The 25,181-nt window shown below is 41.8% G+C and overlaps 2 protein-coding genes across 4 annotated transcripts in view; one reads left to right on the top strand and one right to left on the bottom strand.

The window, feature by feature from the left end:
* Positions 1 to 510: 510 nt before the first annotated feature.
* FAM216A (family with sequence similarity 216 member A) lies at positions 511 to 10,203 on the bottom strand. Of its 2 annotated transcripts, none has more exons than XM_069557865.1 (7): positions 9,537 to 10,203; positions 7,950 to 7,984; positions 4,536 to 4,651; positions 3,381 to 3,510; positions 3,120 to 3,300; positions 2,163 to 2,245; positions 511 to 862 (listed from the first exon to the last, which is right to left on the bottom strand). In XM_069557865.1, the coding sequence occupies exons 1-7, from the start codon at positions 9,614 to 9,616 to the stop codon at positions 744 to 746; spliced, it is 744 nt and encodes a 247-aa protein (XP_069413966.1). In that variant the 5' UTR covers positions 9,617 to 10,203; the 3' UTR covers positions 511 to 743. The 2 variants fall into 2 exon arrangements, with proteins under 2 accessions (XP_069413966.1, XP_069413965.1); XM_069557864.1 differs by having other exon boundaries at positions 7,944 to 7,984; positions 9,537 to 10,129.
* The window catches only part of GPN3 (GPN-loop GTPase 3), a 21,854-nt gene continuing 6,875 nt past the window's right edge, over positions 10,203 to 25,181 (top strand). The window contains exons 1-4 of one of the 2 annotated variants that reach the window (XM_069557862.1): positions 10,203 to 10,412; positions 14,179 to 14,287; positions 23,793 to 23,960; positions 24,967 to 25,091. In XM_069557862.1, coding sequence (XP_069413963.1) covers positions 10,365 to 10,412; positions 14,179 to 14,287; positions 23,793 to 23,960; positions 24,967 to 25,091 — 450 coding nt within the window. In that variant the 5' untranslated portion in view covers positions 10,203 to 10,364. The remainder of the gene's footprint in view (positions 10,413 to 14,178; positions 14,288 to 23,792; positions 23,961 to 24,966; positions 25,092 to 25,181) is intronic. The other variant, XM_069557861.1, reaches the window with a different exon arrangement.

The raw sequence follows: 25,181 nt of genomic DNA, 5'->3' as shown, positions 1-25,181 counted from the left end.
AGTATATAACAGGGAATATAGCCAATATTTTATAACTAAAAATGGAGTATAACCTTTAAAAATTGTGAATCACTATGTTGTATACCTGAAACTTACATAATATTGTATATCAACTGTACCTCAAAAAATTAAAAAAAAATTTTTTTTAAACTGATGTTTAGAAGGTAAGAACACTAGAGTGAAAATGTAATGTGACTAGTTCTTTTGTTAGTACAACTGTTGTACTGTTGTATTAAAACTTAAATCTTTAGTTTGAGAGTCCAAGTGTTTGGCAATTTTCATAAAATAGGGCAAATTGATGTTTCTGTTTTTAGTTCAAGAAAATAATACTTATTGAGCACCTCTACAAGGCAGGGTATTATCTCTATCAAAGGCTGTTCTATATCAGGATATTCAGAGTTTTCCTCAGCCTGAGGAAAATATTTCTAGGATATTCTAATGTTGCTATTTTAGGACTTGTAAATAGAATTATACAATGCATTTGTCAGCTTTAAAGAAAAATAATTCAGATTTTAGGTGACAATAACTTTTAATTGTATCTAGGAATACAAGCATGTGTTACACATAAATTTTATTACATAAATATCAGTAGTGCATGAAACTACATCAGACTTTTTATGTTGTGGCAAAAGTTTCTGAACAAGCTAAAATTACTTGAGTAACAATACTGCCTTAAATGTAGAGAGAGGACACAATTCACAATCCCTTCCCCCACCTTTGGCACATCATCAATACTCAGGTTGTCAAGTTAACATCAGATGTTCTCCCTGTTCTTCAATTGACATTGATTGCATACACTTATTTAGTAAATCTTCTTCCTTTTTTTCTTCATTCATGTATGATTCAGAATCATTTGTAGAAACTGAAGGGAAAATAAAGAGTCTATAATGTCTGTTTTGGAAATAAAGTATTTCATCCTGAAAATTGAGATTTGTATTTAAGAACAAGCTTCAAAATTACCTACCTTATTAATAAGCATTTGCCATAAACTTCCTGTAATTTTCAAAATTTCATGACTTCCCCCTCCCCCTAAATATCTCACTTTTTAAAAGTAAGTTGCCTAATACTGTATTCTAATCAGGTTGTATTATAGCAAATTCTTTGCTACTAAGTCCTGTTTTCCCATTGCTTTGCAAAAATCTTTTCACTGGGGGAAGTTATAGCTTTAGTATTCTCCATTCCTTAAGTTTCTTGTTTCTTTTCTCTTGGGACCACAGGGACTTTTCCTCTGTCTGTGGTTTCCTTCGGGTGTTCTTTTTGGAACCATACTTACGTTCTACCCTGCCATTTCCCTCATTTCTTGGGTAGGCATAGCATGGTAATTTACAGCAGAGCTGGGCGGTGCTGTCACACAGCAGTGGGATAGGGGTTCAGAAGGCCTAACTTCCCTACTTCCTACCCACTTCCCTCTTACTGTGGTAGTAACTAGGTAACTGTTTAACTTGCACTTAATCCTTTCCACTTTATCAATTCTGAGAAATACCTCTGAGCATTCAGTCTTCCTTCCTCTTGCCGTTTTCATTTTGTCATACTTGGGGTAGAAGGATCCTTTAAGCCAGTCCTTCCTAAATGTGGATTTATCTGAGTAGCTCTGCAAAATTTTGCTAATGTTGGTTTGCTTCCTCTGGCTTGTTGAATATTAAACAAAAAGGTATAGGTGATACAGCCCTTTGTTAACTATTTGATGCATACAAAATTTGCTATTAGGGTATTTCCCTGGTGGTTCAGTGGTTAAGACTGCTTCCACTGCAGGGGGCACAGGTTCGATCCCTGGTCAGGGAACTAAGATCTCTCATGTTGCACAAGTAGCCAAAAAAATGTTTTCAATGCTATCTGTCAAAAAATTACACTATCTCATAAAAGAAGTGCTGTGGCATGAAAAGGTCATGTTTATGGCTCTGAGTTCTGACAAATTTCATTCTCTGTTAAGTCTCTGGCCTTGACTCTAATATCTTTACTCAGAAATACATTGAATCTTAACTTTCCTGACCACTGTTCTTTTATGTGGAAACAGAAATCGATTTCACATTTTGTTTGGAGCAGTAAGCAAATCACACTTCAAAATTTTTAATGTCTTCTCTAATAGAAATGGAGCTATATTGGGTTTAATGTTTTTAAAGCATAACATCTTTAAAAACATATATTAAAAATTCCACATTTACCTGATTTCATGAACAGTCTGCCTGGTTTTCTAAAAATCTTCAATGATTTACATCTTGTTTTAGATGCATATCCAGTTTTTAAACTGTAAGAAAGAGAAGCATCTTAATTGGAACTAGCAAAGTGCACAGTTGTCTAATATATGTGGAAGACCATACAAATTTTTATTAAGCTGCTGACATCACCAAAGAGACCCTTTTAGCCCCTGAATTCTCACATAACTTATTAACCCTGAGATGCAAAGCTATCAGTTGTAGCATAGGTTGAATAATCAAGCATCTTAATCTCTTTTTCCTTTTTGGTTTATAGTATTCTATTCCCCTATGCAGAAGCCACCGTATACTTCTCCTTTTGGAAGAGCTTGTATTATTTTGAATTTAAGAGGGAATCATTTAAAAGGGTTCTAGCTGATCAAAATTTTTACAATTCCACAAAATTTCTAAAAGCAGTAGCAGGGCTTGTGGCAGAGTGGCTAAGAATCTGCCTGCCAATGCAGGGGACATAGATCCGATCCCTGGTCCAGGAAGATTCCACAAGCCACAACTACTGAGCCCACCCTCTTCAGCCCCTGAGCCCCAACTACTGGAGCCTGCCTGCTGCATCTGCTGAAGCCTGTGCACCAAGGGCCTGTGCTCAACAAGAGAAACCACCTCAATGAGAAGCCGGTGCACTTCAACGAAGAGTAACCCCTGCTCGCTGCAACTGGAGAAAAGTCCATGCAAAGCAACAAAGGCCCAGTGCAGCCAAAAATAAATAAAGTTACACATATTAAAAAAAAAGCAGTAGCATATCCCAGTCAGCTCAATAAAGAGGCCATAAGATAGTATTCTTTTGTGCCTTCGTCCAACCTATTCTGAACTTAAAGTGAACTTATAAGGAGCATGAGAAATAACATCATTTAGCTACCCTTCAAGTAAAGTTGGGGGTACATTTTTTCTCTGAAACAAAAGGAAACAGACCCTTCTTTGTTTCTCACTGGTCGCCAAAGCGAATGTTGTATCATCTCAGGTGCAGATGCAGCTGCAATGTTAGAAGGTCCCAAGTCCTCTCTCTCCAGCTGGTGTCGCCATGTAGTACAGGGGTAATGCTGCTTCTGTGAGGAACGAGAACTGAGGTGGCCCCTGTGATGAGTGAGGACACCTGTATACAAATCACCTCTGTTAGAATGCTCTCTTGTTTCTCGTGAGAACTATTGAGAAACTACCTGGAGGTATACCTGCCTGGCTTTTGGGAGCTGCGCTGGATGACATGCATGTAGTGCCTCTTCATTAAAGTCCTCAGATAGCTTGCGTTATAGATCTTAGCAATGCTACACAGGTAGCGCTTCTCGACTAAGGTGAGGTCTGGATGCTAAAAGACAAAATGTATAGGCTGTATTGTAGAACAGAGGTTGGCAATATTCCATATCTGAAAGGATGAAATGTTCAGGAGGGTCATACCATCTGTACATTTTACTTATGCAAATTCAACTACATTAATCTGGCTCAAAATTTACCAATTTGCACACCTCTTTAATCGTAATTTACATTGCTCTAGAGAGGTTAATTCTGGCAGCTATGATCTTTAATGGATAATACAGATCAACAGTCATGAAATACTTGTTGCCATTTTCTTGCTTGCTTTTAATTTTAGAGTCCTTGAGCAAAATCTTTATGAGGTTGGGTTTCTATCTCTAGAGTGGAACTTTGCTCTGGCATCTTTGTGCTTGGGGCACTAAGCTTCCTGAGTGAAGAAATATACATTAAAGCCAAAGTCTCATAAAGCATGAAAATATTCCTATGAAAGGGAATCTATAATGATAAAATTCTTGCATTGATTAATGAGTTTGTTGCTGCTGCTGCTAAGTCGCTTCAGTCGTGTCCTACTCTATGCGACCCCATAGACCGCAGCCCACCCCAGCAGATATTTATGGACTCCTCCCTGGTGGCTCAGACAGTAAAGCGTCTGCCTGCAATGCAGGAGACCTGGGTTCTATCGCTGGGTCGGGAAGATCCCCTAGAGAAGGAAATGGCAACCCACTCCAGTACTCTTGCCTGGAAAATCCCATGGACGGAAGAGCCTAGTAGGTTACGGTCCATGGGTTGCAAAGAGTCAAACACGACTGAGTGACTTCACTAGACAATGTGCTGGGTGTACCTGTGTTCTACAGTGCTTTACTCTCTTGAGTGGGTGAATGAAGTTGCTCAGTTGTGTCCGACTCTGCAACCCCATGGACACCAGGTTCCTCCGTCCATGGGATTTTCTAGGCAAGAGTACTGGAGTGGGTTGCCATTTCCTTCTCCAGTTACTCTCTTAACTAGATTCAATAAAAAGTTCAACTCTGAATACAAAGACTATTAGCATTTAAATAAAATATTGGTATTTAGTTAGCATACCTTTAGAAAGAAAGGCTCTGGCTTTGACTTAGGGGTGTGAATTGTTTGAGGCATTTTCCATAACTCTTGCAGCTTGGCTCTAGGTGAGTTCACTTTGTGTCCATCTTTGATTCTGTCTGTAGGCAAGGACATTATAATGTGAATCTCATTAGCAAAGACTGGTTTCACAACAATTTTATCTGTTTACATGTGTGAGTGATTATTCTGGAGTACTAGTTTTGGTCAAACTATTAAATTTGAAGAGACTTTATGATTGCCACGTGGTTTTAGAGCACACAAAAAATCGAAGACATTTATAAATATTTACTATATATAATCATTGCATCTGGACAAAATTATTTTGAACTCAGCTGAGATGCAAAGGACTGATGCTAAAGCTGAAACTCCAATACTTTGGCCACCTCATGCGAAGAGTTGACTCATTGGAAAAGACTCTGATGCTGGGAAGGATTGGGGGCAGGAGGAGAAGGGGACGACAGAGGATGAGAGGGCTGGATGGCATCACCGACTCGATGGACATGAGTTTGAGGGAACTCCGGGAGTTGGTGATGGACAGGGAGGCCTTCAGTTCAGTTCAGTTCAGTTCAATCGCTCAATCGTGTCCAACTCTTTGCGACCCCATAAATCACAGCCAGGCCTCCCTGTCCATCACCAACTCCCGGAGTTCACTCAAACTCAACATCCATCGAGTCGGTGATGCCATCCAGCCATCTCATCCTCTGTCGTCCCCTTTTCCTCCTGCCCCCAATCCCTCCCAGCATCAGAGTCTTCCAATGCAGTCAGCTCTTCACATGAGGTGGCCAAAGTACTGGAGTTTCAGCTTTAGCATCATTCCCCGCAAAGAACACCCGGGACTGATCTCCTTCAGAATGGACTGGTTGGATCTCCTTGCAGTCCAAGGGACTCTCAGAGAGGCCTGGTGTGCTGCAATTCATGGAGTCGCAAAGAGTCGGACACGACTGAGCGACTGAACTGAACTGAGATGCAAACTATTGACAGTATACTTCTTTAGTTCATTGTTTGTCAGACAATACTAAACAGGAATATACATGCAGGACTTGTGCTTTTAAAAGATTTTCAAAAATATTTTATCATTCAACTTCAGTATGTAGTTTCAAAATTTTATATTAGACACAACATAGAATAACACACATTTTGTCCCTTTAATAAGGCAGTGTTAAAATGAAGAGCTTTGCAGAAATTTATTAAAACTTATTTTTACATAATTTCAGTTATTTCATTGTTTCAAATATGATGTAGGTAGATTAAAATAATTGCCTTTAATAAAAATAAAAGTTGAGATGTTTTCGCAGAAGAATGGAAAGTAGTTTTTAGCTTCACATATGTTAAGATAACTCAGTATTACTAGCAGTTTGGGGAAAAACAGTGCCTGGCAAAGTTTAATCAGAAAATAACACTTTTTTACATTCCTATCCTCCCCATACACTTCCTCTTTCCAAGCAACCACTGATGCATTTTCTATCACTATAGCTTAGTTTCTTGAGTTTGCTATAAATGGAAATATACAGTATATATTCTGGTTTTGTCTGACTTCTTTCGCTTAACTTAATTATTTTGAGATCTATTTATGTAATGTGTAACAATAGATAGTGCCTTTTTATTCTTGGGTTTTATTCCATTGCATGTTTATATCAGAATTTGATTATCCATCCACTTCTTGATGGAAATCTGGGTTGTTTCCCATTTGGGGCTATTACAAACAGCTGGCAGAATAAATTCCAAGTTAAAAATCTGTACTAGGTAAACTAAATAAGCACAGTTTTGTTTCCATTATTATTGATAACAAAGCCACTGTAATTTTACATATTAAACCTTAAATTTAGTTACTTCTTCAAGATTTGGGGAAATTGGATGGTTAGTACAGATAACTAAGAACTACATTTGCATACTAAAGGACTAGCTAATTTACCAACAAATACAAAATCATCCAGAAATTACATTATTATGATTGATCCTTAAAACATAATTTGGAATTTGTAATAATAAAAACGAACAGCAATTCAACATACTAAAAGTTTATTTTTTAAGCCTTTTCAAGTCATAAGTGTAGAGTAATTATCTAAGAATATATTTTGTGTGTCCTTGTTAATAGTTCTGAGGTGCATATTAGAACTGGGACTAAAATTTAATTCCTCAGAAGCTTAGCATTTCTTTACAGAAAATGAAATCTTTAAAAACAATAGTTAAACACAACAAACAACCCAGCTGAAAATGGGCTATGGACTTAAATAGACTTTAGATGTCTTCAAAGAAGACATACAAGTGGTTAATGAACACATGAAAAGATGTTCATTATCACTAATCATTAGGGAAATGCAATCAAAATCATAATGGGATATCACTTCGTAAGTATGAAAGTGAGAGAAAGTGAAAGTGAAGTCGCTCAGTGGTGTGCAACTCTTTTTGACCCCACGGACTGTAGCCTGCCAGGCTCCTCCATCCATGGGATTCTCAGGCAAGAATACTGGAGAGGGTTGCCATTTCCTTCTCATCAAAAAATGAAAACAAGTGTTAGCTAGGATGTGGAGAAACTGGACCTCTGTGTGTTGCTGCTGGGAATACAAAATGGTGCAGCTGCTGAGGAAATAGTATGGCAATTCCTCAAAAAATAAAACAATTGCCATGTGATTCAGCAATTCCATTTTAAAACAACCACATGTATATAAAATAAAGTTATGTGGATATATACACACACACACACAAATATGTGTGTTTTTCCTAGGTAACTGTAAGGACTATAAATTTTCCAAGAAAAAGCAAAGCGAATTCAAGTTTTATATATCATTTGAATTGAAACTGCTCACCCACAAAAAGTTAGTGAGAGGTCTTTGGGGGCCTGTCTTAACCTCTTACCTCCAGCAGCTATATCCTTAATTTCAAGTGAGAGGAAAACAATAGCATTGAAAAATATTTTATGTTCTTTGAAGTTGTACAATTGAGAATTTTTTCCTTCAATCTTTGTATTAATATAAACCCCAGGTTATGTTCTGTCCTCTCAACCAACATCAGTTATAAACAGTTCTTTTCAGATTTTCTGCAATTTTGAAATACTCTTTTGATGTGTGGTATTTTATTTGGGTGCTCCAGGTCTTAGTTGCAGCATATGTGATCTAGTTCTTGCCCAGAGATCAAACTTGGGCCCCCTGAACTGAGAGCATGGAGTCCTAGCCACTGAACCACCAGGGAAGTCCCTGATGTGAGATATCTTAGCAGGAGACAAAGACCTGCTGGATTGTTCTTTGAAAATCTTAAAAACTGAGTTTACCAAAGATGCTAATAAAGACTTTTTGAAACTCCATTGTATTAGTAGTTATAGCAAAATTTATTTCTCTTAGCTACATTATTGATGCATATTATCGATGCATATTATCTGCTTTATATACTCACCAGTACCTTTGGAATTCTGGTAATAAGAATGTCCAGCTGATCTGTTTTAAGAAAAAAAGGATGTATATAATATGTAACAATTGAAAGTTGTATAAGCATTAGATAAACTATTTTAAATGAAAAATAAGGACAGTATTACATATGCTTTTTACTTTCCATTTCCATCAGTTATAATGCCTTGCAAAGCCTTCTCCTATTATTCTGTTATATCCTAATGACTCCAAGCTTTTTCAAAGTCTATATAAAGGATTTACTTTTATATAAAGGATTTACTTTTAGCCAGATTTGGCCTTACTTTTACAGTCTCAGAATCTAATTCCTACACTGAGCTCAATGAAGTAATTGGGCTTCTGTGCTATCCATGATATTTTCTTTTATTCTTAATAAAATTATTATATGTAATTTACAGTGTACTGGAACTAAGTTGGTCTAGAATGTTTGTACAGTTCATTTTTTCTGTTCTCAAATTGAGACAAAACACTCCCCTTTTCCTCTTCCTACAATTTTTTTCAATGACCAATTCATTGATGCTCTGATATACTAGGATCCAGAACTTTGCTAAACACTCTGAGGAACAGAAAAGAGGAACATAGTACCATCCCGTCTTTAGAAGTCATCAATGCACCAAACACATATATCTATTTTTAAAGATGGCCATGGGTGCAGCAGGAGCCATGACTATGGGCTTGAGAGGAACATCCAGCAGTTCTCACTTTTAGGGAATAACTGATGCAAGGGATGAGGTACTGCCTCCAACAGTAATTTCACCAACTATCTTCAGCGTCCAGAAAATAATAGTAAAAACCCATGGCAGAAACCATTATAATGCTGCTGCTGCTGCTGCTGCTGCTGCTAAGTCACTTCAGTAGTGTCCGACTCTGTGCGACCCCAGAGACAACAGCCCACCAGGCTCCCCCAGTCCCTGGGATTCTCCAGGCAAGAACACTGGAGTGGGTTGCCATTTCCTTCTCCAAAACCATTACAATACTGTAAAGTAATTATTCTTCAATTAAAAATTAAAATACAAAAAAGTTTCCACTAAGCAGTTAAAAAAGTAAAAACCTGCTCAGAATGGATTTATGAAAAAGGAACTATTGAGTGAAGAAAATGCCAAATTCAAGGTGCCTCTAAAACTTGTCTCATTACAGATTTTGAATCTCAATTTGACATAAAGGTGACTCATGTCACACAGGGAAATGATTTGTTGACTTGGAAGCGCTCCTTTGAGCCTCTCTTCCCTTGGTGCCTCCCTAACCCCCTACCCCCAGCCTGCCAACCCCTTTTTGTAGAAATACAGTGGCCAGACGGCAAACGTTCAAGCAGATTTCGCAGCGCCCCCTGGGACACAAGAAGCACCCAGACGACTGTCGCAGTCACTGCGTTTAGTCAGTCATTGCACCAACCCTTGTCCTCAGCTTTCCTCAGAAGCCCGTCCCCTAAACTGTGAGTCGGCCACAACAAAGGTTCTCCCTTCCTCTCACTTCAGTACACTAGGGACCAGTCCAGCCAGCTCCCACCCCCTCCTCTACCCCGGGATCACGACCCAGGGCTGACGGCCATCCTCCCAAATCCCCCAGGGCCCCGCAGCCTCACCCGCCGCCGCCACCCTCGGCCCTGGCCACTGCGGGCGGCTCTGCGGAAGAAGGGCCGGACACTGGACCTTGGTTGGGCATCTCCTCCCGGGTGCCCTGACCGCGAGCTCTCTGCGAGAGAAGCTTTCCCCTTTCCCCTCCCCTGTTAGCACGTGTGCGTCAGGCCGGGAGATATTGGGGGTGAAGAGGCAGACGCCGGATTCTAGCCCCTCTGATGAAGTCCGGACACTGCCCGAATAGCTTCAGGAAAGCGGAGAGGGCAGATCCAAGATCCTGGAATTAAGTTGGGGGAGGGGCGGGAGTTCATTAGTTGATTACGCGTTTGTTCATTTGCGTCTTTTTGTGGAAGGGATGCGTCGCAGAAAGGAAGTATAATTTCCCTCTAAAATGAAAGGTTCCTTTCACGTTAGTATCCAGACCCTCTGCAAATTTGCAAATCTTGAGGGTCACCATATAGGTCAAACAGCAGTACGCAAACCAAGGACCAAAGCACCTCGCTGAGGCATGCGGAGCGTTGTCGGTTGTTCGTTATCACCAAGGCAACCAGACCTTGCCAGAATCCCAATTGTTGATTTCCGCCAACTACTTCTGCGCACGCGCAAAACATCCCTGGACTTTTGGCAAAACGCGTTTCTCCTGGGATTTGGCCTTCGGGACGCTCCGTAGTCGGAGGCGTGGCAGAACAGAAGAAGCCAAGGAAGTTGGATTGCGATTGGTTTCTACTTCGTGTTCCCGGAACTTAGTGGGCGTCGCGCGAAGGCTGAAGGGAGCGTGGTGGTCAGATTCTAAGTCTGTGGGACTGGAGGCGTCAGGAACCGGGGGAGCTACCATGCCTCGGTACGCTCAACTGGTTATGGGCCCCGCCGGCAGCGGGAAGGTAAGGATTTGGCAGGCTAAGGAGGGAAATGTCGAAGTTTGTGGGAGGTAGGGAGGTTCGCGTCCTGAGGGAAGGGCTGGAGGTTGTATTGGGGACCCTGAGACCTGGGCAGCTCGCTTCTGCAGCCTGGGCTTCACTGTCCTTTTTGTTGTTCTTTTGAAAGGAAATTAGTGATAGTTGCTAGTTTTTAATTGCATAATTAAGCCCCAGATACTGCGCTTAAACTATTTCCACAACAACCCCGTGAGTTAAGTCCTGTTACTGCTACTTTGCCGGTAAGGAAAATGAGACTTAAGTTTTTGTTCAAGATCGCACAGCTAGTAAGTGACGGCTGGAATTTGAATCCAGTTTTGTGTAACTCCAGAATCTGCCCGTGTCTTTAACCCAGGAGGTTAATTTAAGGTGGGGTCTCGTTAATCACTGTTTCTCAGAACTTGAGACGTGGACTTGTGGTGTACCTAGGAAATACGCCTGACATTAATGAACATTGAATCATATATTGAGAAAGTCGCTCCCTTTTCAGTTTTCTTTCAGTTTGCATTGAGATGAAATCATCAGTTTGGTGCTAGTGTGTCTTCAGTTCAGTCGCTCAGTCGTGTCTGACTCTTTGCAACCCCATGAACCGCAGCATGCTAGGCCTCCCTCTTCATCACCAACTCCTGGAGTCCACCCAAACATATGTCCATTGTGTCGGTGATGCCATCCAACCATCTCATCCTCTGTCGTCCCTTTCTCCTCCAGCCTTCATTCTTTCCCAGCATCAGGATCTTTTCAAATGAGTCAGCTCTCCTCATCAGGTGGCCAAAGTATTGGAGTTTCAGCTTCAACATCAGTCCCTCCAATGAACACCCAGGACTGATCTCCTTTAGGATGGACTGGTCGGATCTTCTTGCAGTCCAAGGGACTCTCAAGAGACTTCTCCAACATCACAGTTCAAAAGCATCAATTCTTCGGTGCTCAGCTTTCTTTAAGTCCAACTCTCACATCCATACATGACTACTGGAAAAACCATAGCTTTGACTAGATGGACTTTTGTTGTCAAAGTAATATCTCTGCTTTTTAATATGCTGTCTAGGTTGGTCATAACTTTCCTTCCAAGGAGCAAGCATCTTTTAATTTCATGGCTGCAGTCACCATCCGCAGTGATGTTGGAGCCCAGAAAAATAAAGTCAGCCACTGTTTCCCCACCTGTTTGCCATGAAGTGATGGGACCAGATGCCATGATCTTCGTTTTCTGAATGTTGAGCTTTAAGCCAACTTTTTCACTCTCCTCTTTCACTTTCATCAAGAGGCTCTTTAGGTCTTTCTCACTTTCTGCCATAATGGTGGTGTCATCTACATATCTGAGCCTATTGATATTTCTCCCGGCAATCTTGATTCCAGCTTCTGCTTCATCCAGCCCGGCATTTTGCATGATGTACTCTGCATATACATTAAATAAGCAGGGTGACAATATACAGCCTTGATGTACTCCTTTTCCTATTTGGAACCAGTCTGTTGTTCCATGTCCAGTTCTAACTGTTGCTTCCTGACCTGCATACAGGTTTCTTAAGAGGCAGGTCAGATAGTCTGATATTCCTGTCTCTTGAAGAATTTTCCACAGTTTATTGTGATCCACACAGTCAAAGGCTTTGGCATAGTCAATAAAGCAAAAGTAGATGTTTTTCTGGAACTCTCTTGCTTTTTCGATGATCCGGTAGATGTTGGCAATTTGATCTCTGGTTCCTCTGCCTTTCCTAAAACCAGCTTGAACATCTGGAAGCTCACTGTTCACATATTGCTGAAGCCTGGCTTGGAGAATTTTGATCATTACTTTACAAGTGTGTGAGATGAGTGCAATTGTGCGGTAGTTTGAGCATTCTTTGACATTACGTTTCTTTGTGTCTTCAACACGTCTTTAATTCTCCTCTTTTTTGAGAGCAGATCTTAGACTCAGAGCTTTTGACAGGCAATTATATTTACCTAGAACTAAAAATGTTTTAAAGTTGTGTTATCTTTTATGGTTATCTTCACGTTATGATAAGCATAGCTGTTTTTCTGGTTAGAGATACAGTTTTTTCTTGTAAGCAACTATTAAGGAAATCCTATTAGAGGCTCTTAAATATGGTAGTAATTGTGACTTTACTGATCAAATAACAGGAGTGTGGGAAACACTGGAATCTGTGAAAGTGTTTTGTGGCTTCAGTTTTTAAGTTGACAAACTCGTTCCTCTGATTCTTGGCTTTTTCTGGGTGCAGGAGATACACATGTGACTATGGTATGACCCTTGCTTTCCTGGAGCCAGCAGTCTATTTGGGATGTGTATATGTGTGTTAGTTGCTCAGTCATGTCCGACTCTTTGTGACCCCATGGATGGTAGCCCACCAGGCTCCTCTGACCATAGGATTCTCCAGGCAAGAATACTGGAGTGAATAGTAGACTACTATCACACTTATAGGTGACTAGTCAATTAAAATGCAATGTGATATGTAGAGAGGGCTCCTAGGCAGAGAGAACAGTGTGTGTCAAGTCACTGAGGAGAAAGATAAAAGCATGATAGAGGTTATTTTTATATGCTAGATTAACTTGCACACTGTGTTAAATAAGTATCTTTCTGTAAACTTTTGATGCCTACTATCAGAAATACTCTGGGGGATTGTGTAGTGACTAAAATACACACACAAAAATCCTCTCCCTGATGGAGTTTATTCAAACATATTAATCAATTAGAAATAATTATCAAGTACTTATTATGTACCAAGTACTGTTATAACTCCTGCGTGCATCTCAGTTGCTCAATCATGTCCAGTTCTTTGAAACTCCATGGATCGTAGCCCACCAGGCTCCTCTCTCCCTGGGATTTTTCAAGCAAGAATACTGGAGTGGGTTGCCATTTCCTTCTCCAGAGGATCTTCCAGACACATTGATCAAACCCACGTCTCCTGCGTTGGCAGGCAGATTCTTTACCACTGAGCCACCTAGGAAGTATGTTATGGCCCCTAGGCTTATAAAACTGAATAAGACACATCCCTACCTTTCTTTATATATTGGGAGTGTCAGGCAGCTTGTAGGATCTTAGTTCCCAGACCAGGTAGGGATCAAACCCTGTCCTAGTGGTGAAAGCACCGACTCCTAACCAGATTGCCAGGGAATTCCTGACACATCCCTGCCTTTAAATAGAGGGTGGGAGAGACAGACAAGTAGCCTTAATGTAGTATATGAGGGATGAAGAATTCTGTAAACCAGAAGGTGTAAACTGATAGCATATTGCCAGGCTGTTTATTGGCCTGATGTTCTCTCATCTTGGATTGCATTCCGCTGGCCTGACGAGTGCATTGCTGTCCCTCAGCTCAGATACTCTCTTCTCAGATACATCATCCCTAACCAGCCTACCTAAAGCTTTGTTTGGACTGTACCAATCCTAGTGGAGACATCATGTGTTAGATGCTGCACAGTGTAATCAGAAAATTGCCCTTTAAATTCTGCTTGTTGCACATGAGAGCGGTAAGGAGCCTTAGTGATCATGGAAGCCATCACATTTAGAGACAAGAAAATGTAGGGAGAGAATGCAAAAGCACCTCCCCATGAGTCCAAGCCAGGTCTGGATCCATAGCCCAGTCAGGTGTCCTGACTCCCAGCCTAATGCCTTTTAGCTTCTTGGTCAATGAAGGAATAGTTTTGGGCTTAGTAGACACTGCCCAGGGTGGGTGGAGAGCCCTTCTGGAGGTGGCGGGGTAAGCACTGTACTGAGCGTTGCTCTAACCCCTCGTGCCTTGTGATGTTACAGAGCACTTACTGTGCCACCATGGTGCAGCACTGCGAAGCCCTCAATCGGTCTGTCCAAGTTGTGAACCTAGATCCTGCAGCAGAGCATTTCAGCTATTCCGTGATGGCTGGTAAGTCCTGAGCAGAGCCTTCCCCCTCCTTCAGGAAAAACAGGAGAGTGGGGAGGCGGTGAGTGCTGGCTGCTGCACACGGAAGCTGAAAATTAATACAGCCTGGTCCCCTGCTTTCATGGTGAACAGCATGAGGCGGAATGTCATGTGGTAACATCAGCTCATGTTGACGTGTGACAGTATCTTTTCTTAGTCTCTGATGTCGGAATGAAAAGTGAGTAGACTTTCCCTCACCACCGTTCCCTTCTGGTTTTTTTGTGTTTGATCCTGTTTGGTAAATCTGTTTTACTGCTGATTGTACTATACTGTAAGTGAGCAAGCTTTAAGTATTTGGTTATGTCTTTTAATCTTTTAATTTATTCAGATGTCTACTGGGCACTTGCTTTATGCTGGACACCAGAGTCATAGCAGAGAACAACACAGATATTCTCTCTGTCTTTGTGGGCCTTTTAGCAAAGGAAATAAACAAAATTATAAAATCGGTTACAGATTGTGATAAGTGCTGCTATAGGCTGATGTGAAGAAATAACTAGGGAAGAGTGTTGTAGGTAGCATAGTCAGGGACGACATCTCTGAGGAGGGGCTATTAGGGCCTAGACCTGAAGATGGTAACATGCTCACCAAGCCGGTGAAAGGCTTTCCAAGACAAAGGAACGTCAAGGTCAATATTATAGCCGAGAGATGGGAAAGGGTTTGGTGTGTTCTGGAAAAAGCAAAGGTGTTGATGAGCTGGGGTATAAGAAATGAAGGAAAGAGATGGGTAGCAGCTAGTAGGACAAGAGGAGTATGGCTTCTATCCTGTTTTTTCATGCTGTTAGTCTGTTTGGGATGCCGTAACAAAATACTACAGACTTGGTGGCTTCTAAACAACAGAAATGGATTTCTCACAGTTTTGGAGGCTGGAAGCCCAAGATTAGGGTGCTGCCAGCATGGCCCTCTTCCACTTGTAGACTGACGACTTCTCACTGTGTCCTCATATGATGGAAGTGGGCGAGGGATCTCTTGGGACCTCTTTTATGAGAGCACTGATCCCATTCATCTTCCCAAAGTCCCACCAATTAATATCATCACCCTGGGCATTAGGTTTTCAGCATGAGTTTTAGAGGGACACAAATACTCATAAGGGAATTCCCTGGCAGTCCAGTGGGTAGGACTCCATATTGCCATCGCAGGGGCATAGATCAGACCCCCTGAAGGCTGCATGCTGCAGAGCCAAAAAAAAAAAAGCAAACCTGAAAAACCCCCTAGCACCTTTCAACTGTGAAACGCCATTAGAGGGTTTCCAGCAGGGGAGAGGACTGACATCTGATTTATGTTTTTAAAAATATCTCTGGCTCTCAGACAAAAAATAGACTCGAGAGAGTCAAAAGTAAAAGGGGGACTGGGGTGGTCATGGTGAACATACAAAGGTACAGACAGGTATCAGTTCAGTTCAGTTGCTCAGTCATGTCTGACTCTTTGTGACCCGATGAATCGCACACGCTAGGCCTCCCTGTCCATTACCAACTCCCGGAGTTTACTCAAACTCATGTCCATTGAGTTGGTGATGCCATCCAGCCATCTCATCCTCTGTCGTCCCCTTCTCCTCCTGTCCCCAATTCCTCCCAGCATCAGAGTATTTTCCAATGAATCAATTCTTTGCATGAGGTGGCCAAAGTATTGGAGTTTCAGCTTTAGCATCAGTCCTTCCAATGAACACCCAGGACTGATCTTCTTTAGAATGGACTGGTTGGATCTCCTTGCAGTCCAGGGAACTCTCAAGAGAGTCTTCTCCAACACCACAGTTCAAAAGCATCAATTCTTTTGCGCTCAGCTTTCTTCACCGGAGAAAGCAATGGCACCCCAATCCAGTACTCTTGCCTGGAAAATCCCATGGACGGAGGAGCCTGGTAGGCTGCAGTCCATGAGGTCACTAAGAGTTGGACACGACTGAGCGACTTCACTTTGACTTTTCACTTTCATGCATTGGAGAAGGAAATGGCAACCCACTCCAGTGTTCTTGCCTGGAGAATCCCAGGGACGGGGGAGCCTGGTGGGCTGCCGTCTGTGGGGTCGCACAGAGTCAGACACGACTAAAGCGACCTAGCAGCAGCAGCAGCAGCAGCTTTCTTCACAGTCCAACTCTCACATCCATACATGACCACTGGAAAAACCATAGCCTTGACTAGATGGCCCTTTGTTGGCAAAGTAATGTCTCTGCTTTTTAATACGCTGTCTAGGTTGATCATAACTTTTCTTCCAAGGAGCAAGCATCTTTTAACTTCATGGCTGCAGACAGGTATATATTTTGCAAATAGAATTAGCAGCATTTTGTGGGAGATTGAACTAAAAAGGTTGGAAGAAAGGGAGGGATCAAGATTCACTGTTAGGTTTCTGACTTGAGCTGTTGAGTGCATGATCCTGTTTATTGGAGAGGAAGGCAAGTCAGTGTAGGATCACCTTATATATATATATTTAAAGATGTTTATTTTGGTTACATTGGATCTTTGTTGCTTTGTGAGAGCTTTCTCTAGTTGCAGTGAGTAGGGGCTACTCTTCATTGTGGTGCTTGGGCTTCTCATTGTGGTGGTTTCTTGGTTGTGGAGCACAGGCTTTGGCCATCTGGACTCAGTAGTTGCTCCATGTGGGATCTTCTTGGACCAGGGATCGAACTCATGTCCCCTACATTGGCAGGTGGATTCTCAGCTATTGCTTCACCAGAGAAACCCGGGCCATCAAATTAAGAAATGGAATTGGTTTTCTTTGTTTGATTTTGTTTTACTTGCTTATCGGTTCAGTTTAGTTCTGTCGCTCAGTCGTGTCTGACTCTTTGTAACCTCATGGACTGCAGCACGCCAGGCTTCCCTGACCATCACCAACTCCCAGAACTTGCTCAAACTCAGGTCCATTGAGTCGGTGATGCCATCCAACCATCTCATCCTCTGTCATCCCTTCTCCTCCTGCCTTCAATCTTTCCCAGCATCAGGATCTTTTCCAATGAGTCAGTTCTTCCCATCAGGTGGCCAAACTATTGGAGTTTCTGCTTCAGCATTAGTCCTTTCAATGAATATTCAGGACTGATTTCCTTTAGGATTGACTGGTTTGATCTCCTTGCAGCCCAAGGGACTCTCTCAAGAGTCTTCTCCAACACCAGAGTTCAAAAGCATCAATTTTTTGGTGCTCAGCTTACTTTATGGTCCAGCTCTAACATCCATACATGACTACTGGAAAAACCATAGGTCTGACTAGACGGACCTTTGTTGGCAAAGTAATGTCTCTACTTTTTAATATGCTGTCTAGGTTTGTCATTGAGCCCATCTTTGCATGAAATGTTCCCTTGGTATCTCTAATTTTCTTAAAGAGATCGCTAGTCTTTCCCATTCTGTTGTTTTCCTCTATTTCTTTGCATTGATCGCTGAGGAAGACTTTCTTATCTCTCCTTGCTATTCTTTGGAACTCTGCATTCAGATGTTTATATCTTTCCTTTTCTCCTTTGCTTTTTGCTTCTCTTCACAGCTATTTGTAAGGCCTCCTCAGACAGCCATTTTGCTTTTTTTGCATTTCTTTTCCATGGGGATGGTCTTAATCCCTGTCTCCTGTACAATGTCACGAACCTCCATCCATAGTTCATCAGGCACTCTATCAGATCTAGTCCCTTAAATCTATTTCTCACTTCCACTGTATAATCATGAGGGATTTGATTTAGGTCACATCTGAATGGTCTAGTGGTTTTCCCCACTTTCTTCAATTTAAGTCTGAATTTGGCAATAAGGAGTTCATGATCTGAGCCACAGTCAGCTCCCAGTCTTGTTTTTGCTGACTGTATAGACCTTCTCCATCTTTGGCTGCAAAGAATATAATCAATCTGATTTCGGCGTTGACCATCTGGTGACGTCCATGTGTAGTCTTCTCTTGTGTTGTTGGAAGAGGGTGTTTGCTATGACCAGTGCATTCTCTTGGCAAAATTCTATTAGTCTTTGCCCTGCTTCATTCCATATTCCAAGGCCAAATTTGCCTGTTACTCCAGGTGTTTCTTGACTTCCTACTTTTGCATTCCTGTCCACTATAATGAAAAGGACATCTTTTTTGGGTGTTAGTTCTAAAAGGTCTTGTTGGTCTTCATAGAACCGTTAAACTTCAGCTTCTTCAGCGTTACTGGTTGGGGCATAGGCTTGGATTACTGTGGTATTGAATGGTTTGCCTTGGAAACGAACAGAGATCATTCTATCATTTTGAGATTGCATTCAGGTACTGCATTTCGGACTCTTCGTTGAACCTGATGGCTACTCCATTTCTTCTAAGGGATTCCTGTGCACAGTAGTAGATATAATGGTCATCTGAGTTAAATTCACCCATTCCAGTCCATTTTAGTTCGCTAATTCCTAGAATGTCGATGTTCACTCTTGCCATCTCCCATTGTCCACTTCCAATTTGCCTTGATTCATGGACCTGACATTCCAGGTTCCTATGCAATATTGCTCTTTACAGCATTGGACCTTGCTTCTATCACCAATCATATCCACAACTGGGTGTCGTTTTTGCTTTGGCTCCATCTCTTCATCCTTTCTGGAGTTATTTCTCCACTGATCTCCAGTAGCAATTTGGGCACCTACGAACCTGGGGAGTTCCCCTTTCAGTATTCTATCATTTTGCCTTTTCATACTGTTCATGGGGTTCTCAAGTCAAGAATACTGAAGTGGTTTGCCATTCCCTTCTCCAGTGGACCACATTCTGTCAGACCTCTCCACCATGACCCGTCCGTCTTGGGTGGCCCCACACGGCATGGCTTAGTTTCATTGAGTTAGACAAGGCTGTGGTCCTAGTGTGATTAGAATGACTAGTTTTCTGTGATTATGGTTTCAGTGTGTCTGCCTTCTGATGCCCTCTCGCAACACCTACCATCTTACTTGGGTTTCTCTTACCTTGGACGTGGGATGGTATGGACCTAACAGAAGCAGAAGATATTAAGAATTGGTTGCAAGAATACACAGAACTGTACAAAAAAGAGCTTCACGACCCAGATAATCAGGATGGTGTGATCACTGACGTAGAGCCAGACATCCTGGAATGTGAAGTCAAGTGGGCCTTAGAAAGCATCACTACGAACAAAGCTAGTGGAGGTGATGGAATTCCAGTTGAGCTATTTCAAATCCTGAAAGATGATGCTGTGAAAATGGTGCCCTCAATATGCCAGCAAATTTGGAAAACTCAGCAGTGGCCGCAGGACTGGAAAAGGTCAGTTTTCATTCTAATCCCAAAGAAGTAAAGTGAAGTCGCTCAATCGTGGCCGACTCTTTGCGACCCCGTGAACTGTAGCCCACCAGGCTCCTCTGTCCTTGGGATTCTCCAGGCAAGAATACTGGAGTGGGTTGCCATTTCCTTCCCCAGGGGAACTTCCTGACCCAGGGATCGAACCCAGATCTCCCGCATTTCAGGCAGATGGTTTAACCTCTGAGCCACCAGGAAACCCAAAGAAAGGCAATGCCAAAGAATGCTCAAACTACCACACAATTGCACTCATCTCACATGCCAGTAAAGTAATGCTCAAAATTCTCTAAGCCAGGCTTCAGCAGTACATGAACCATAAACTTCCAGATGTTCAAGCTGGTTTTAGGAAAGGCAGAGGAACCAGAGATCAAATTGCCAACATCCGCTGAATCATGGAAAAAGCGAGAGTTCCAGAAAAATATCTATTTCTGCTTTATTGACTATGCCAAAGCCTCTGACTGTGTGGATCACAATAAACTTTGGAACATTCTGAAAGAGATGGGAATACCAGACCACCTGACCTGCCTCTTGAGAAATCTGTATGCAGGTCAGGAAGCAACAGTTAGAACTGGACATGGAACAACAGACTGGTTCCAAATAGGAAAAGGAGTACATCAAGGCTGTATATTGTCACCCTGCTTCTTTAATGTATATACAGAGTACATCATGAAAAACGCTGGGCTGGAAGAGGCACAAGTTGGAATCAAGATTGCCCGGAGAAATATCAGTAACCTCAGATATGCAGATGACACCACCCTTATGGCAGAAAGTGAAGAGGAACTAAAAAGCCTCTTGATGAAAGTGAAAGAGGAGTGTGAAAAAGTTGGCTTAAAGCTCAACATTCAGAAAACGAAGATCATGGCATCTGGTCCCATCACTTCATGGGAAATAGATGGGGAAACAGTGGAAACAGTGTCAGACTTTATTTTGGGGGGCTCCCAAATCACTGCAGATGGTGATTACAGCCATGAAATTAAAAGACGCTTACTCCTTGGAAGGAAAGTTATGACCAACCTAGATAGCATATTAAAAAGCAGAGATATTACTTTGCTAACAAAGGTCCATCTAGTCAAGGCTATGGTTTTTCCAGTGGTCATGTATGGATGTGAGAGTTGGACTGTGAAGAAAGATAAGCACAGAAGAACTGAGGCTTTTGAACTGTGGTGTTGGAGAAGACTCTTGAGAGTCCCTTGGACTGCAAGAAGATCCAACCAGTCCATCCTAAAGGAGATCAGTCCTGGGTGTTCATTGGAAGGACTGATGCTGAAGCTGACATTCCAGAACTTTGGCCACCTCATGCAAAGAGTTGACTCATTGGAAAAGACTCTGATGCTGGGAGGGATTGAGGGCAGGAGGAGAAAGGGACGACAGAGGATGAGATGGCTGGATGGCATCACTGATTTGATGGATATGAGTTTGAGTGAACTCTGGGAGTTGGTGATGGACAGGGAGGCCTGGCATGCTGCAATTCATGGGGTCGCAAAGAGTCTAACATAAGTGAGCGACAGACTGAACTGAGGTTTCTCATAGCTTTTTTTTCAAGGAGCAAGTGTTTTTTAATTTTATGGCTGCAGTCACCATCTGCAGTGATTTTGGAGCCCCAAAAAAGTCTGTCACTGTTTCCATTGTTTCCCCATCTATTTGCCATGAAGTGATGGGACCAGATGCCAGGATCTTAGTTTTCTGAATATTGAGTTTTAAGCCAACTTTTTCATTCTCCACTTTCACTTTCATCAAGAGGCTCTTCAGTTCCTCTTTTCTTTCTGCCATAAGGGTGATGTCATCTGCATATCTGAGGTTACTGGTATTTCTCCTGACACTTTTGATTCCAGCTTGTGCTTCATCCAGCCTGGAATTTTGCATGATGTACTCTTTATATACATTAAAGAAGCAGGGTGACAATATACAGCCTTGATGCACTTCTTTCCCAATTTGGAACCAGTCCCTAGTTCCATATCTGGTTCTAACTGTTGCTTCTTAACCTGCATACAGATTTCTCAGGAGGCAAGTAAGGTGGTCTGGTGTTCCCATCTCTTTAAGAATTTTCCACAGTTTATTGTGATTCACCCAAAGGCTTTGGCATAGGCAATAAAGCAAAAGTAGATGTTTTTCTGGAACTGTCTTACTTTTTCTATGATCCAGCAGATGTTGGCAATTTGATCTCTGGTTCCTCTGCCTTATCTAAAACCAGCGTGAACCTCTGGAATTTCGCAGTTCACATACTGTTGAAGCCTGGCTTGGAGAATTTTGAGCATTACTTTACTAGCATGTGAGAGGAGTGCAATTATGCAGTAGTTTGAGCATCTTTGGCATCTTTGGCATTGCCTTTCTTTGGGATTGGAATGCAAGCTTACCTTTTCCAGTCCTGTGGCCACTGCTGAGTTTTCCAAATTTGCTGGCATATTGAGTGCAGCACTTTCACAGCATCATCTTTTAGGACTTCTTTTTGCTGGAATTCTATCACCTCCACTAGCTTTGTTTGTAGTGATGGTTCCTAAGGCCCACTTGGCTTCACACTCCAGGATATCTGGGTCTAGGTGAGTGATCACACCATTGTTGTTATTTTGGTCATTAAAATCTTTTTTGTACAGTTCTTTTGTGTATTCTTGCCATCTTTTCTTAATATCTTCTGCTTCCGTTAGGTCCATACCATTTCTGTCCCTTATTGTGCCCATCTTTGCGTGAAATGTTTCCTTGGTTTCTCAGTTTTCTTAAATAGCTCTCTAGTCTTTCGTATTCTGTTGTTTTCCTCTATTTCTTTGCGTTGATCACTGAGGAAGCCTTTCTTATTTCTCCTTGCTGTTCTTTGGAACTCTGCATTCAGATGGGTATATCTTTCCTTTTCTTCATTGCTTTTTGCTTCTCTTCTTTTCTCCACTATTTGTAAGGCCTCGGCAGACAACCATTTTGCCTTTTTGCATTTCTTTTTCTTGGGGATGGTCTTGATCATTGCCTCCTATACAATGTCACGAACCTCTGTCCATAAGTTTAAGAATAGTTACCTTAGGGCAGAAAACGAGGAGGAACTAAAAAGCCTCTTGATGAAAGTGAAAGAGGAGAGTGAAAAAGTTGGCTTAAAGCTCAACATTCAGAAAACGAAGATCATGGCATCTGGTCCCATCACTTCATGGGAAATAGATGGGGAAACAGTGGAAACAGTGTCAGACTTTATTTTTGGGGCCTCCAAAATCACTGCAGATGGTGACTGCAGCCATGAAATTAAAAGACGCCTACTCCTTGGAAGAAAAGTTATGACCAACCTAGACAGCATATTGAAAAACAGAGACATTACTTTGACAACAAATGTCCATCTAGTCAAGGCTATGGTTTTTCCAATAGTCATGTATGGATGTGAGAGCTGGACTGTGAAGAAGGCTGAGTGCTGAAGAATTGATGCTTTTGATCTGTGGTGTTGGAGAAGACTCTTGAGAGTCCTTTGGACTGCAAGGAGACCCAACTAGTCCATCCTGAAGGAGATCAGCCCTGGGATTTGTTTGGAGGGAATGATGCTAAAGCTGAAACTCTAGTACTTTGCCCACCTCATGCGAAGAGTTGACTCATTGGAAAAGACTGATGCTGGGAGGGATTGGGGGCAGGAGGAGAAGGGGATGACAGAGGATGAAATGGCTGGATGGCATCACTGACTTGATGGACATGAGTCTGAGTGAACTCCGGGAGTTGGTGATGGACGGGGAGGCCTGGTGTGCTGCAATTCATGGGGTCGCAAAGAGTCAGACACGACTGAGTGACTGAACTGAACTGAACTGAATGTATATTCACGTTGTTCAAACTGCAAAAGGCACAAGGAGTAAATGTTCAGGTAAATGTCTTCCTCCTAGCTCTGGGTCCTGGAAAGTGGCTTCCCTCCCTCGAGGCAGCCAGTGTTGCTAATTTCTGGGGTATCTTTCCACAGTCTATGCATGTAAAATCAAATGTATATATATATGTATACGTAGTAAATTTTTGTCTTTTATTTTTTAACACAAATGATGGCATTCTAATAGAGTTTTGCACTTTTCACTTAACAGTATACCTGGGAGACTATATGACATCAGTACTTAAAAGAACTTCTTTTTGTGGCTGCACAATATTCCATAATCTGGCTGTACAAAAATGTATTTAATTTGTTTCCATGGACACTACTACAGTTAATAGCCATGGACAGAAATCATTTCATGCATGTGAGTTGTTATATAATTATTAATTATCACCAGTGAGGATGATGCTCTTGTGTTCTGGGCCTGTCTATTGTTTTCAGACATCCGAGAACTGATTGAGGTGGATGACGTGATGGAGGACAGTACTCTGCAGTTTGGTCCCAATGGAGGATTGGTATTTTGCATGGAGTACTTTGCCAATAATTTTGACTGGCTAGAGAACTGTCTTGGCCATGTAGAAGATGACTACATCCTTTTTGATTGTCCAGGTAAGTCAGCAATTTGAATGTGTCATTTTACTTGAGATCATGCTCTTTCAGTCCTCAGTGGAGACAGTGAAGTTAGCATTCGTAGCTCTAAACCCTGCTGCAGTAAAGTACCATTCGCTCATTCATCATCTCTTATTCATTCACCGAGTTTGCTGAGTGCTTATTTTGTTCACTGGAAATACCTAAAGAACAAAGTAGCCATGGTCTCTAACCTCAGGGAGCTCATAGGAAAGTGGGAATGCTAGGCAGTATACATCAGAAATCACCCAAATGATTATTTAATATTTGTGACAGGCTCCTCACAGGAGTAGCACCGACCATCATGCAGCAGGGAGGTGGGAGTTTCTGACTTAGCATGTGAGCCAGGCCATAGGGTGAGGCGAGGGAGACTGTGCTCCAGGCAGAAAGCGTGGGCTGAAGACCTTTAGGCAGAAAGGAGCCAGGTGGATTTGAGGCGCCCAGTAAACAAAGGGAAGTGTCCTGAGATGAGACTGGTAGGGGCAAAGGATCATACCAACTTTTCAAGCCAAATCATGAATTTTAGACTTGAGCCTAACCTAGTTTTGATAATTTGTAACTCTCATATTTTTCCCTTTTTTTTTCCTTTATTTTAATTGGGAAATCACTTTACAATATTGTGTTGGTTTCCCCTTTGTTTTTAATTGAACACACATATCCACAGAAAAGTACAGACGTCATAAGTGTACAACTTGATGAATATTCCCAAACCTAACACACCTTCATAATACTTGCTTTTAATTAGCTAAAACAGAAGTGTGAAGAACCTCACTTTCTACATAAAACTGAATAGTTTCCTTGGGATTCTCTTGGTATTGTGATTGCTTTAAGAGCCTGTGAGACCCCTTAAAAGTTGAACAAATTACCAACAGAGGTTGACTTCCTTTTTTTAAATTTTCTCAGCTGTCTTATGGCAAAATTTTTTTCTGTACTTTGATAATTTATCTTGTGTCCTGATTGTAACAGTCTTGTAATGTTCTCCATGTAGGTCAGATTGAGTTGTACACTCACCTGCCTGTGATGAAACAGCTGGTCCAGCAGCTGGAACAGTGGGAGTTTCGAGTCTGTGGAGTTTTTCTTGTTGATTCTCAGTTCATGGTGGAGTCATTCAAGGTTTGAGAATATATCTGTTTATCAATTCTTTGGTCATGGGTACAGGCAGATGGCAATCTCCTTTAATTGTTTTTTGATTCTGGATATTTC

Source organism: Ovis canadensis, chromosome 17, assembly GCF_042477335.2.
Source record: "Ovis canadensis isolate MfBH-ARS-UI-01 breed Bighorn chromosome 17, ARS-UI_OviCan_v2, whole genome shotgun sequence".
Taxonomy (NCBI): Eukaryota; Metazoa; Chordata; class Mammalia; order Artiodactyla; family Bovidae; genus Ovis; species Ovis canadensis.
Note: the sequence above shows the minus strand (reverse complement) of the source record. Positions and strands in the feature narration are given on the sequence as shown.